General features: G+C 42.4%; 3 protein-coding genes across 4 annotated transcripts; all 3 read right to left on the minus strand.

The window, feature by feature from the left end:
• Nucleotides 1–589: 589 nt before the first annotated feature.
• On the minus strand, nt 590–2,028 carry LOC307080985 (DNA polymerase III subunit epsilon-like). The gene is made up of 3 exons (XM_079743981.1): nt 1,983–2,028; nt 1,634–1,685; nt 590–1,178 (listed from the first exon to the last, which is right to left on the minus strand). Exons 1-3 carry the CDS (start codon nt 1,995–1,997, stop codon nt 658–660), a joined length of 588 nt encoding a protein of 195 aa, XP_079600107.1. The 5' UTR covers nt 1,998–2,028; the 3' UTR covers nt 590–657.
• A 2,672-nt stretch (nt 2,029–4,700) lies between these two features.
• LOC307080919 (protein PML-like) lies at nt 4,701–6,257 on the minus strand. The gene is made up of 3 exons (XM_079743885.1): nt 6,191–6,257; nt 5,892–5,943; nt 4,701–5,502 (listed from the first exon to the last, which is right to left on the minus strand). Exons 1-3 carry the CDS (start codon nt 6,200–6,202, stop codon nt 4,982–4,984), a joined length of 585 nt encoding a protein of 194 aa, XP_079600011.1. The 5' UTR covers nt 6,203–6,257; the 3' UTR covers nt 4,701–4,981.
• Nucleotides 6,258–8,435: 2,178 nt separating this feature from the next.
• Nucleotides 8,436–14,954, minus strand: LOC307080816 (three-prime repair exonuclease 1-like). 2 transcript variants are annotated; one of them, XR_013812105.1, is made up of 5 exons: nt 14,754–14,954; nt 14,442–14,505; nt 13,644–14,143; nt 11,446–12,576; nt 8,436–10,166 (listed from the first exon to the last, which is right to left on the minus strand). XR_013812105.1 is itself a non-coding variant. In XM_079743738.1 (5 exons), the coding sequence occupies exons 4-5, from the start codon at nt 11,369–11,371 to the stop codon at nt 9,793–9,795; spliced, it is 489 nt and encodes a 162-aa protein (XP_079599864.1). In that variant the 5' UTR covers nt 11,372–12,576; nt 13,644–14,143; nt 14,442–14,505; nt 14,754–14,954; the 3' UTR covers nt 8,436–9,792. The 2 variants fall into 2 exon arrangements, 1 of the variants encoding a protein (XP_079599864.1); XM_079743738.1 differs by having other exon boundaries at nt 11,257–12,576.
• Nucleotides 14,955–15,145: the final 191 nt, after the last annotated feature.

Raw genomic sequence — 15,145 nt, forward strand, 5'->3', positions numbered from 1 at the left:
CAAAACCATCAGAGTTAAACTGTAAACTGTGAGTCCACACTTAATGAAAGATGAGACATGTAAACATTATTGACCATGCATATGTGTATGAAGTGTTCAGTACTGCTACCCAATGAATATTTGGGAAAATAATTTATATTATAACTTTGAAATCTTTCATTTTCTTGTTGGTTTTGCACAAAACACAATCAAAGAGACCAGGCAGCATTTTTTAAATTCCTCAGGACCTCCCCTGAATTGTCCACTACAGGTGTGGCATTTACAGGTAAAGATTATCCCACAAAAACAATGACATACTTCAATCCATCGACCTTGAATGATAGAATAAACAAAGATGAGTTGGTTTTGAGATTGGTTTATTAAAACAAAGTACCAATAAGAACACCAGTTATATCATTTTAAACCACAAAAGCATTAAAGCAGAAAGAAAATCAAACTGTAATCAAATAAAACGAGATGATCCATGATTGGCGCATTAACATTGCAGTTTTAGGTAAGTTGGTAACCCCTCCTTCGCTGACTCCTTATTGTACCGATAGCGATATATGGTTTGACTTTCTAATGACAAATGTACTTATTGTAAGTCGCTTTGGATAAAAGCTAAATGCCCTAAAGGTAAATATAGGTCAACAAGCGCTCGATTGCATGTCTTGGCTGCTATAACACACACCGATTCAAAGTCCCTTGGCCGGGTTCCCAACAACTGTACAGCTCCTGCAGAGCCCTAACATCCTCCAATGCATTATGGGCATTGTAGATTTTCCCCAGGAAGTAGCGCACCAGGTTCACCTGTGAATAGCTATTTATCCTTGGACACAGCGCCTTACTGAGTAGGAAGGTGTCCAAGAATCTGGAGCCCAGCTGCTGGAACCGCCTGGTGAGGGAACACCTGAGTAGCGCTCTATCCAGTACAGGTTTGTCAAAGCGTCTGGCGCCGTGTGCGGCCAGCAGCACGGGCTGCTCTAAGGACTGCAGGAAGTCAAGGAAGGAGGTCAGGGCCTCGGTCAAGGTGACGGTGGGCACGGCTCTACCCTGCAGGAGGAGGGCGCCATCTTGGACACTGAAGCCTGTGATATCCGCGGCCCCTCTGTCGATGGCGATCTCGGGCATCGTGTACACGTTGAAGGTGCGGTCGCCGCTGATGGCTGCCAGCTGGATGATCTCACACCGCCAGGTTTCTGAGAGGGGTGTGAGAGCGAGAGAGACAATGAGTTGGGTCTTGGTGCGTTAAATGGTAGAAAGATGGAAAGAGTGTGAACACAGGTAATAGCTCTAGGAATTTCTTCTCTAGCAGTTTGTCCGTTCTGGGCGACTTTAGAACCATTGTGGTACAACATGGCGGGCTCCGTGGAAGAGGAACCACACTCACTACGTAGATATAAACGCCTCATTAAATGTTAAATACTGATAACATCCTGATAAAAAGTATATTCCATTTCTGCCAAGTCCATACAACAGATGTCATTTAATTGTGCACAGCAGACATTTCATTTCTTCTACAAAATCAAAGAAAAAAACACATGCCTATGCATCGACACGTAGTTGGCATATACTAATCGACCTAAGCGGGCCACGGCCTCATAGGATCATGGATAAACATGTTATGAAAAGGTGCTCGTGTGGTAGCCTCTACCTAATCCCGTGGTCTCCAGGTCAAAGAAGACCACCGTTTTACCCCCAGACGTCTGCAGTGGGCGAGAGAGAGGCCATTGGTCGCAGGTGATTACAGCCGGGTGGAGTAGGAACATATTTTATTAGACAGTTACGTTATTACACTGTCTAATAACAGTACAACCTGAATTCGTATTCTAAATCATGGAAGAAAATTATTTAGCAAAGTTAGGAAATCTTAAAAAGTCGGTAAACAATTAAAGTTCTAAACTCAATATGCCCTACACATTATTTGGAGCATGAAAACTTAACTTTTGTATTATATTTAACATAAACAACACTTGGAAAGGAGGTGGATAGGTCTACATTACCTTGATGGACTGCATATCGAAAATAGGCAGGAATCCAGTGAAGATGATATGGAATGAAACTCTGAACGGAGGGCCGATCCTTTTCTAATGAAGGGATAGCTAGACTTTCATTTTTGTTAAACAGAAACCAAACCTGGGCTTCTCGCAGTCTAACGGATGCGTTCCTGCGTGTTAGCGCACACATGACTCTGGTCGGAGCAGGTAGACGTTTCTCCACTGTTCGTTTGCATGGGCCGTCAGGGTCATTGTATTCATGAGCATGACGTAAGAGAATACAAGTAAACATTTAGCTTTTGGATCTAGCATCCCACTTCAACTAAAACAGAATAGAAAAAAAGTGAATACTCCACGTAAAATACCTGCGTATAATTGAAAGTATTGGTAGTCACCGATTGTGCCGCGTCATGACGCGGCATAAGAGGCTGGGGACCCTGGTGACATGTTGGACCGAAATCACCCAAAACCATCGATCTCCAGTCTGCTTTTCAGCTGCTCGAAGAAGCTTTCCTCTCAGGAGTTCTTTTTTGTTTAACCGTAAAGATATAATAAAATAAAATAATATTTCCTGTTTGCAAGGGACATTACGAATTTAGATTAGACTGAAGAAGCAATACTTATTTCCATGAACAAGTTATAGTGCCGGTTTGACCCAATTCTTAACAAAGTCAGAGAGTCCTAGTCACAGCAAATATTTTTTGCTTCAGCCAACATGTATTGAAAAGGTGCTTCTAACTACACACTAAAGGAGTTATAAACGATGTTGGAGAGAGAGAGAGAGAGCGAGATTAGGATTAGGGGGATGTAGCTAGAGGATGCGGTAGAGATAGTGTTACACTAGTAATGTGACAAGATGTGGCTGCCGTTGGCTCAAGAGTGACTGAACGTTTGTATGAAAACTAATAGATAAGCAGCGTGTGCGTCAGTGAAAACAAAACAAAATTGAATTAGCCAGTGAACAAACGGTTTTAAACGGAATTCAAACACTATGGGATTTAATGAAATGCGTTATGGACTGCAGAGTTTTGATTGCACGAACAAAGGAAACGAGCTTTAACGGATACTTAGTATAGATTGTACATTTAACCCGATTTACCCGTCAAATACTTAGGCCTGTGATGCTGTTCTCACTCCTCTGTATTATAGTTACTAAACTGTGGATAAGAAATAATAAGTTACACAGTTCCATGCTCATTAATGTGTGTCCATATAGAATAAATGGTTAAACTGGTTGGATTGCATGGTTCTGGATCGTTTTGCATTTTATATTGATCACTGCAGCCATATAGTAAGCCAGTTAAACAACTGGAACTTCCCCATCTTCAGCCTGATGGAGAAGACCAATGGGAAGTATGGACGAATCCTCAGTCAGGTGAGCCTATCAGAGGGCACCGTCGATTTCAGACCTGGAGGGGGAGGGTCGAGGCTCAAATGATCCCCAACTGATTGGATGGAGTATCGGAGATGTTCATGTGCACTTAGGATATACAATTTTTTAGGAAAAATGTAATCTATGTCCTATTGCTAAATTACATCCGATCTATAGTTGATAAGTTGTTGACCAGGGTTTAAGGGACTAGTGGGTTGGATCAACATTGTTTATCATTTCAGACAATGATTATTAAACGGATTCAGAGACATACCATGTAAGGACCAGGCAGCACTCTCATTGTATCAATTTCACACGCAAATAACTCACTGAAGATGTAATGTCGATGGACGACCACTACAGGGGGGTACTACACAGCTTTCATCTATTATTTAATTCACACAAGCGAATGAAACACTCCCGTGTCACACGTTGACGTAAATGAACATAAAAAACAACAACCACAAGAAGTGTATCAGTACCCCCTTGTGGACAACACAAGACTTTATAACCGACTAGGTTTTCTGTTTTCTCCCTATGAATGAATAGATCATAACAGAATCCATTGCCACAGACGTGCTCCATGCAGTCTGGTACCTCACACAGGCAGTACCCGGGCTGCCCAGTCTCATCAACCACGACCACGGCTCCACCAGTGACTCAGGTGGGTCGCCTGGGGTGTGTGTGTGTGTGTGTGTGTGTTTGTGTGTGTGTGTTTGTGTGTGTGTGTGACTCTGGGTGTGACTCTTTGTGTGCACCAAGCAGCATTCAACAATTTGCCTTTGGAAGGCAGGGCTGAAGGAGGCTATTTGAATAGAAAAATGCAAATAAGGAATGAATAATGATGGCCAGCACAGGTTATGTGCGTGTGTGTGTGTGTGTGGTGTGTGTGTGTGTGTGTGTGTGTATGCATTTGCATATGGGCCTGCCCGGGAGCACAGCCATAAGGTTGCACAAGTGTTTAGTGTTCGTCACCGTATCATGACGAACACTACCCTCTCCTTCCCCTGATTCTCCCTCTGACTCCCCCAAACCCATCCTCCTCACCCCCTCTCGTCCCCCTCGCTCTCCCTCTCCCTCCCCCCACCCCCCACCCCGATCCTCCTCCCCCCTCTCTCCTCACCCATCGTCCCCCCTCTCTCCTCCCCCTCGCTCTCCCTCTCCCACGTGACTTTTTAATACATTACGTATGTTTGGAAATTGTTCGTTTTTCTAACCCTTTCTTGGTTTTGCAAGAAACAAAAATAGTGACCAGGCAGTATTTTTTAAGATTATAGAATGATTGAATGATAGAATAGACAAAGATTAGTTGGTTATGAGATTGGTTTAATAGGCAAAAATACCAATGGGAAAACCAGTTATATATTTTTAATCCACAAAAGCAATCAAAGCAGAAAGAAAATCAAACTGTAATCAAATAAAACGAGATGATCCATGATTTGCACATTAACATTGCAGTTTTCGGTAAGTCGTAACTCCTCCTTCGGTTTCTCCTTATTGTACCGACTGCGATACATTATTTCACTTTCTTATGACAAATGTACTTATTGTAAGACGCTTTGGATAAAAGCGTCTGCCAAATGCCCTAAAAGTAAATGCAATACAACAAGCGCTCGATTGCGTGTCTTGGTTGCTAGAACACAAACTGATCCAAAGTCTCTTGACCGGGATCCCAAAAATTGTACAGCTCCTGCAGAGCCCTAACATCCTCTAATGCATCATGAGCATTGAAGTGACTACCCAGGAAGTAGTCGGACAGATTCACTAGTGAATGGCTGTCTAACCCCGGATGGAGCGCCCTACTGAGAGGTAAGGTGTCCAAGAATCTGGAGCCCAGCTGCTGGAACTGCCTGGTGAGAGAACAACCGAGTAGCGCTCTATCCAGTACAGGTTTGTCAAAGCCTCTGGCGTTGTGTGCGGCCAGCAGCACGGGCTGCTCTAAGGACCGCAGGAAGTCAAGGAAGGAGGTCAGGGCCTCGGTCAAGGTGACGGTGGGCATGGCTGTACCGCGCAGCAGGAGGGCGCCATCGCTGACGCTGAAGCCATTGACCGCCGCGGCCCCTCTGTCGATGGCGACCTGAGGCATCATGTAAACGTTGAAGGTGTGAACTCCGCTGATGGCCGCCAGCTGGATGATATCACACTGCCCGGTGTCTGAAAGGGGAGGGGTGTGAGTGAGTGAGCGAGCGAGTGTGCGTGCGTGAGTGAGTGCATGCGCAAGTCTGCATTAAATTAGTTGAAACACATAAAAAAAACTCTAAAATGAAAAAGCAAGCGGTTTAGAATGTAATCACCGGCATTAGACTGTGAAATGTGGAGCTCTCGTATACATATTAAAAACATGCAATGATAATGCATTCAGATGGGCAGCCAGGACATGTGATATCACAATAGGAGAAATATTTACATGTAGGCCTAGGCCTACAGCCAAGTTGTTGGTATACTATGTCATTAACAAATCGATCTGAGCGGGCCATGGCCTGATTAAACTATTGAAAGATATGGGATGAAGCTGCAGAGGCGGCCGTGTGCAGTTGCCCTACCTAATCCCGTGGTCTCCAGGTCAAGGAAGACCAAAGCTCTATCAAGAGACGCCTGCAAAGTGCGAGAAAGAGGCTGACTTCTGGTAGTGTGTGAACGTAACCGATAGACGTTATTACATTGTACCTAATAACAATTAGACCGTGTAATCTAAATTATATAGCAAAATAATCAGCAATGTTAGTTCAACGTTAAAACAAAATTGGTGAAAAAACTGATAGAAATTGACACTTAAACTGTTACAATATAAATACGATTAACTATGTTCGTGTGTAAAATATAGGTGTATAGGCTACATTACCATGGACTGCATATCGGAAATGGACAGGAACTTCCTGATGGATAGAAAGCTCCGCAAATGAGTTGACTCGCTTTTGTTCAACAGAAACCAAAAAAATCGTAGCGCAGCAAGTAGGGGTGCGACAGGTGCTGCAGCACCGCCTGGTGCCAAAGCTTTAAAACTTCAATGACAGTAAAATTATAGCTTATAAATATCTCTGGTAGTTGTTTCTGGACATTTTTTATGTCATGCTTGCAGTGTGGGATGAAGAGAGGGATAATTTTAATAATTTAATTTTTTATAAATTTATCATCAATGTGTATTGGCCAATAAGATTTGTCTTGACGAGATTGCGATTCAGCCTACGCATAGCATGCACTCACAGCCAGACACAACGACGAAAAACAACGATCTAGAGTGGTTTGCAGTATACAGAGTCTGTGTAGCATAGTATCTTAGGATTCTATAAACTTACGTGGGCTGTTACTTTTTTAAAAGATTTTACCCATCTTTTTCGCTAAATTGGGGACTTATTTTAGTAACAGTGATACAGAGGCAAAGGTTGTTGATGATCATATCAGACAAATATCAACATTAAAACAAATACATTTTACACAAATTGCACCTAATACAAGGCCGTGTCCATCCAAGATCAACGCCGACAACGAGAATCATCACTCAAGTTAAGGTCGGTAACTTCCGGCACAAATTCGACACATAATGACCCGTTCAAACCGTGAATGGCATGTCCAAATGAGTAATATTAGATAATGAATCGTACATCGGATAATATATCCATGTATAACAAGCTTTATTTTGACCAATGTACACCCCGATCATAAATAGTACTATATATGGTAAATAAAAGACAAACAAATAACCAAAAGAAAGCAGAACAGGCCCCTGAAATGCAAGGATCTGCACCTCCAGTGGACCGAGAGCATCGTCAATGAGTTATACGAACAGGTGTTTAGGCCGTGTCCCTCTCAGATCCCGTCCCCTGCTCAAGACTTTGAAGTCAAAGTCAGCTATATTGTCAAATCCAAAATATGTGCAAGACAAATAGAGGAATCGAAATTGCGTTTGTTTCTTACCCACGGTGCAATAAGGAGAAAAGGAGGAAATTAGGTAAAATAAAATACGTTTGAATAATGCAAAATAATCCTGAATAGTGCAAAGGTAAGCTAAAAAATATGGTATGGATTAAATAAAGTTTAAAAAGTAAATGGGTTAAAGTGTGCAATATGAGGAACATTATGGGTCCGAAGTTCTGGGGGCCAAATGGGAGGGGGTTTCAGAGTACAGAGTTCGTGGGGGCAGGGGAGGGAAGGGAGAGAGGGGGGGAGGGAGCTCACGTACATAAACAGCATTGTCTGGTGGCTTACCGACACAGAGCCACAGCAGCGAGCGAAGCTGACCTGTGCACTTCTCTCGGCAGGGGGACGAGGAGTCCAGCCTGGGCCTTCCCACCAGCCCCTTCATGGACCGCTCGGCCCCCCAGCTGGCCAAGCTCCAGGAGTCCTTCATCACCCACATCGTGGGCCCGCTCTGCAACTCCTACAACTCGGCCTGCCTCATCCCCTTGGTTGGATCGAAGTCACCAAAACCACCGAGGTCGATCTCCAGTCTGCCTTAGCTGCTTTCCCCACAGGAGTTCTTTTTTTTTTAACCACAAAGATATAATAAACTATAAAAATATTTCTCTCTCTCTCTCGGGAGAGAAAGAGAAATATTATTATAGCTATAAATATATAACTATAATAATATTATATATATATATATTATATCCTCACTCAACCAACTGAAAAGCTCTCGTAACAACTAGTGGAACCTTTTACATACACTACTGAAATGCTTTCACACGTAGTAGTAAAATGTACTCATATACACAGCTGAATAATTCTCTCTCACATACACATATGAAACCATTCACATACAATACTGAAAACCACAGACATGTTTGTGAAAGTTTTTCATATGTGAATGACGATTTCAGTGAAAATGTAAGGCGTTTGATGTGGAAGGCGTTTCAGTTGAACTAGAAGACGTTTCAGTTGAACGGGAAGATCAACCACCTTCCTGTTCAACTGAAATGCCTTCCTGTTCAAATGAAATGCCTTCCATTTTGACTGCAATCCTCACACACATGAGTGAAAAACCTTTTTTTTGCCACATTGATTATTAGGTGAGTGCTGCCTGCAGCGCTCAACTATTGTTCTTCATGAGTTTTATTCTTTCTTTCTTTCTTTCTTTCTTTCTTTCTTTCTTTCTTTCTTTCTTTCTTTCTTTCTTTCTTTCTTTCTTTCTTTCTTTCTTTCTTTCTTTCTTTATTATTCTCTACAAACTTTGGGACCTATATCCTTCCTAATTTTTTCACCTAGAGACACCATTCAAATTTTAAAATATTCATAATAGCTTGGAATCGCGTGCTTCTCTTCAGATTTTTTAAATATTTTATACTTTTTAAGATATTCTTCTTTCAAAATATCTTTTTTTTTAAACATGGGAGTCAATGTGCGGACGGCGGAGCCGTCCTCTGGTACCTCAACTGTTTAAGACGTAGCAAAATCTACTTCAACCGTTTATCTTCGTTCAAACCATTTAACAAATCTACACACTTGTATCTTCAATAATATCTACGAAATTTAAGCGTTTAGCGGTGTTGCCAGATTGGGCCGTTTTCCCCACTAGATTGGGCTATTTTTAAAGGACGTTCAGGCAGTGTTGCCAGATTGGTCTTTTTTTCCAACTCTATTGGGCTACTTTCAATCACACACCAGCTCGCTATTCTCTTAAAGACATACAAACACACACACAGACACACACACACAGACACACAAACACACACACACACACTCACTCACACACACACACACACACACACACGAGCAGTGCAGAGCAATACATTTGACCTTTCTAGTTATGAAATAATGTTAGACATTTCTTATTGAAAATAATACTGGGGTGGCATTAATAGTCTGTCTATCATTACTTGAAAAATAATATCCACTCATAATTATTTTGAACTCCACATTTATTAGTGCTGTCCACTGCTGGTAGGCCTAAAGGTATGGGAAGTACAGGTAGACTAACCAATGGCACAGGGCCATCCATTGACCTTCAATGAGACAATTAACAAAGATTGGTTGGTTTTGAGCTTGGTTTATTAAACAAAAATACAAAATAGGTCACCAGATATATAAAAAGAATTATAAAGCAAGAAAAGCAGAAGAAAAATATTAACTTTATGTTTGCTAGGTTTAGGGTTAGGGTTACATACATACATTGCAGTTTACAATGCATTTTGCCTTGTTTTCTTTTACATATCTATTTTATTTTATTATTTCATTTTATTGTATGTGAAGCACTTTGAGTCTGGCTCGTGTATTAAAAAATTCAATATGAATAAATTTGCCTTGCCTTGCCTAATGTTAACATGATTGGACCATCAACCCTGTCGTCAATAAGTCAACCGGATCAGAATGAAAAAAATGACACATCGCGTGGGCCAGGATCCCACCAATTGTTCAGCTCCTGCAGAGCCATAACATCCTCAGATGCATCATGGGCATTGTAGCATTTTCCCAGGAAGTGGTCTGACAGATTCACTAGTGAATGGCTGTCTAACCCCGGATGGAGCGCCCTACTGAGCGGTAAGGTGTCCAAGAATCTGGAGCCCAGCTGCTGAACCGCCTGGTGAGGGAACACCTGAGTAGCGCTCTATCCAGTACAGGTTTGTCAAAGCGTCTGGCGCCGTGTGCGGCCAGCAGCACGGGCTGCTCTAAGGACTGCAGGAAGTCAAGGAAGGAGGTCAGGGCCTCGGTCAAGGTGACGGTGAGCACGGCTCTACCCTGCAGGAGGAGGGCGCCATCTTGGACACTGAAGCCTGTGACCTCCGCGGCCCCTCTGTCGATGGCGATCTCGGGCATCGTGTACACGTTGAAGGTGCGGTCGCCGCTGAAGGCTGCCAGCTGGATGATCTCACACCGCCAGGTTTCTGAGAGGGGTGTGAGAGTGATAGAGACAACGTGTTGAGAGTTGCGTTAAATGGTAGCAGGATTAAATGAGTGTGAACACAGGTAATAAGTCTAGGGATCTCTTCTCTAGCAGTTTGTCCGTTCCGGGCGACTGTAGAACCATTGTGGTACAACATGGCGGGCTCCGTGGAAGAGGAACCACACTCACTACGTAGATATAAACGGCTCATTAAATGTTAAATACTGATAACATCCTGATAAAAAGTATATTCCATTTCTGCCAAGTCCATTCAACTAGTCCATGTCTACTACAAAATTAAAGATAATTATAGCCTGCTGGGTCTTGGAAAAAAGACTCAACACAAAAACATCACAAAATGACTTTTTGTTTTTTGGGAGGCAGGGGGGTGCGGCTCAGCCCTTTTCAGGAGGACTTTAAGGCCCCGCTATCACCACCGCTGCGTAGGCCTAACCCAGTAAATGTATTTAGTTGGTTTTGACATTATTTAGAAGTGGCTGACGATTGGACAGATGTTCACGCCTATGCATCGATAAGTAGTTGGCATATAATAATCGACATGGGCCACGGCCTGAACATGTTATGAAAAGGTGTTTGTTTGGTAGCCTACCTAATCCCTAACCTGACTCTTTCCAGATGAATTTCGTTCCATTTAGCTCCACTCATCCATCTGGGATCGCTCCCGTTGGGTGGGATTTGGGGACAAGATTAAATGGTCGAGCCAATCAGGACCACCGGGCGGGATTTGTATAGATGTGACGTAGCGGAGAAGCGACTGTTTTGATTCAGACAACAATGGCGGCTCGCATCGAGGGAGCAAGTGTCAACATTGATGCTGCCATTTCATCAATGTTGTCCAATCTAGCGAATATTCTTTGTTTAAAAGAACATCAGAGAACGCTCTCATCAGCATCACGGTTGCTTTCGATGTGAGTGGTTGAAGTAGCACGTTAATAAAGATGACGGACAAGTGGTTTATCCAATCATATGCAAGGTTTTTTGTTATGGCCCAGCCTTCTAAAACACCTCTCCAATGGATTGATCCAAGATGGATGAGTGGAGCTAGGTGGAACGAAATTCAGTCAGGTTACCTAATCCCGTGGTCTCCAGGTCAAAGAAGACCACCGTTTTACCCCCAGACGTCTGCAGGGGGCGAGAGAGAGGCCATTGGACGCAGGTGAATACAGCCGGGTGGAGTTGGACCATATTTGATGTAAGGGATAATCACAGAGAGGTAGGGCAATAAACAGTTTGATATGCCCGGCTCGTGGACGGCTTACCTTAGACCGTCGCGATTCCCATTGAAACGGATGGCGCGGTGATTATTCTTCAAAACAAGGGCTGGTAAATTGTGAAAAATGCATTAAACTGTAATCAGACAACACGGTTATATGCTATAGACCCTAGAGTATCTGTGGTAAAAAGGCTGGGACGAATTTCAAATGATAAAAATGTACACTTTATGTTGAAAGTATTGACCGTTGCGATTCCCATTGAAACGAATGGCGCGGTGATTATTCTTCAAAACGAGAGCTGGTAAATTGTGAAAAAAGAATTAAACTGAAATCAGACAACGCGGTTATATGCTATAGACCCTAGAGTATCTTTGGTATAAAAGGCTTGGACAAATTTCGAATTATAAATATGTATAATCAATTACGTTGACTCTGGCTCAAAGCTCAGCGGACTAGAATACCTCCCGTTGCCAAGTCATAGCTAAGGTCCGTCCTATTTAATGGAGGAGGGAACAACGTTTCCGTTGCATTAGAGCAGCATTACTCATTGCTCGGCTCGCAAGCCACATGCGGCTCGCCAATCCTCTATTTGCTGCTCGCATGGCGGTAAAAATATACAGTGATATGATCATGCAGTGATAACAGATATTTAAAAAAACAATACAAACCATTATTTAAAAATTAAATCAACAGCGGCATTAAAAGGTGGAAATATAGCCTTGTCTAGAAAATATTTTTAAACTTGCTCGGCTCTACGCTGACAGCGGGGTTGCCAGATTGGCGACTTTCCTGCATAACAAGAGAGAATGTGCTCTTTGGATGGACTTATTCTTATTAACTTATTCTTCAACAGCTTTCATGTTATGTGACCCAGTGTCTCCACATTATTCCAGAAAATAGCACACAGTCACACAAGTCTTAATTTTCCTCTCAAAGTGCACCAGATTGATGCATTCCAGGTTAAAAGGTACCAAATTTTCTTCCGGGGGAGCATGCCCCCGGACCCCGCTAAGGACCGGGTTCCCTCCACAGTTTCACAAAATTCTGTGGGAAACACTGCTTCAGGGAGGACATATTATTAAGCAGGCATACTTATTTATGACTGGATTTATAGCTTTTGATACTTTGCGGTAAAAATGGCTCTCCTGTTGACGTCGTCCTGTCAGTGCGGCTGTCCTGAAAAAAATAGTGAATACCACTGCATTAGAGCCTTACGGGAGGGTAATGATTGTTCCAGGTTTTAGTCAAACCCTCAGGCGTTACCAGGGAAACTAAATTATGGCATGTGAAAAACTTTATATTTGGATTGTAAAACGCATGAAAATATAAATGAATGATCTTCATTTCTTTTCTTTAGCAAGTGACAATGGTATAAGCGGGATAATGCCCTTGAGGTGTCCAAAACATGTTTGATCGATCGTAATCAAAGGGGACTACTTTTTGAGGGAGATGAACTCAAACAGAGTATACATTTAATAAGCATGCAATACGAATAAGAAAAAGCATAGTTACTAAAGTATTTGAATTGTTGTATTATGTTGGCAAGCAAGAAGTAGAATAAGCGAGATAATCACCTCAAGGCAGGGCAATAAACAGTTTGATATGCCCGGCTTGTGGAAGGTTACCGGTAAGCCGTCCACGAACCGGGCATATCAAACTGTTTATTGCCCTGCCTCTCGTTGATTATCCTTAACTTATTACAGTGTCTAATAACAATACAATCTAAATTTGTATTCTAAATCAAGGATGGAAATGATGAAGAAGCAATATTTCTTCCCATGAAGAACTTATAGTGCCGGTTTGACACAATTCTTAATAAAGTCAGAGAGTCACAGCAACATATATTGAAAAGGTGCTTCTACCTACACACTAGAGGAGTTAGAAGGAGAGAGAGAGAGAGAGAGAGAGAGAGAGAGAGAGAGAGGTATCAGGGGGAGGTAGATAGTGAGGTGTAGAAAGAGAGAGATAGACATAGAATTAATGGTTAAACTGGTTTGACTGCATGGTTCTGGATTGTTTATTTGGAATTCAAAGATGCCATTTATGGTTCCCGTATTACAAACAGTCAGATTTGTCATTTTTTATTTTTTTGAATTGACCACTGAAGCCATATAGTACACCCTTAAGCAAAGAGCATTGCAATTATTGACTTGAATTTGTGAAATTAACTACAAATCTTTGGAAAGACTCTCTACCCTTTTGTCAATAAGTCAACAAGCAGTATAGAATGAGCACAGTCTCACATTTTCTTGGTCGGGATTCCAAATCCTGTACAGCCTCTGCAGAGCCTTAACATCCTCCAATGCATTGTAGGCATTGTTGGGTTTTCCCAGGAAGGGGTACGACAGATTGTCTTGTTCATAGCTGTCTAACCCCGGATAGAGCTCCTTACTGAGTAGGTAGGTGTCCAAAAAATCGGAGTCAAGCTGCTGGAACTCCTCTTTGAGGGAACACCTTAGTAGAGCCCTGTTCAGTACAGGTATGGCAAAGTCTTTGGCTTTGTGCGCAGCCAGCAGTATGGGTAGGTTAAAGGACCGCAGGAAGGTGATGAAGGAGGTCAGGGCCTTGTGCAAGGTGACGGTGGAAACGGCTGTATCATTCTGGTAGAGTTGGCCATTTTCTTCCCTGAAGCCTGTGATCTTCGTGGTCACACTGTTGATGGCGACCTGAGGCATCATGTACTTATTGAATTTGTGGTGTCCTCTGATGGCCGCCAGCTGGATGATATCCTCCCCACTGATATCTGAGAGGAAAGGGGTGGGAGTGAACGGTTGAGCGAACGAGTGTGCATGCGTGCGTGAATGAGTGCGGAAGTCTGCATTACATAGTAGACAAAAAAGTTGAAACACATAGAATAACTTTAAAATTAAACAGCAAGCAGTTTAGCATGTAATCACTGGGAGTTGGCTGTGAAATGTGGTGTTCTGGGAGACGTATTGAAAAGCATGCAGTGATGACCTTATAATGCATTCAGAGGGGCACGACATGTAATATCACAAGTGATAAAGTGATGAAAAGGTGTCCATGTGCAGTTGGCCTACCTGACCCTAATCCCACTTTGCTGGTCTGCAGGTCAAAGAAGACTAAAGGTCTACCAAGAGACTCCTGCAAAGGGGGACAAATAGGCCATCGCAGGTCGTTATGACATCCGGGTAGAGTATGAACGTAACCGACAGACGTTATTACATTGTACCTAATTACAATTCAACTGTATAATCTAAATCATAGAGGGAAATTATTCAGCGATGTCAGTTCAACTTTAAAAAGTCGGTAAACAACTGCGATAAAATTACACTTAAACTGTTACATCCAATTAACTATGTTCCTGTGTATAATATAGGTATATACATTACCATGGAAATATCGGAAATGGGCAGGAATTCCCTGATGAGATAAAAAAAACAGCCGTATAGTGATGGATTGCCCAATTCTTAACAATGTCAGAGAGTCCTTGTCACAGCAAAAAAAAATTGCTTCAACAACCAACATGTATTGAAAATGTTCTTCTAACTACACACCAGAGTAGTTAGACAGGGCGGGGTAGAGAGAGAGAGAGCGAGAGCGAGAGAAGTATGAGGTAGATAGTGAGGTGTAAGTAGAGAGGGGTAGACAGGATGTGGTAGAGACAGTGTCACTAGTAATGTGACAATATGTGGCTGCCGTTGGCTCAAGAGTGACTTGAATTTTGTGTGAAAACTAATAGATAAGCAGCGTGTGTATGTCAGTGAAAATAAAACAAAATTGA

Source organism: Pollachius pollachius (genome assembly GCF_949987615.1).
Source record: "Pollachius pollachius genome assembly, chromosome: 9".
Lineage (NCBI taxonomy): Eukaryota > Metazoa > Chordata > Actinopteri > Gadiformes > Gadidae > Pollachius > Pollachius pollachius.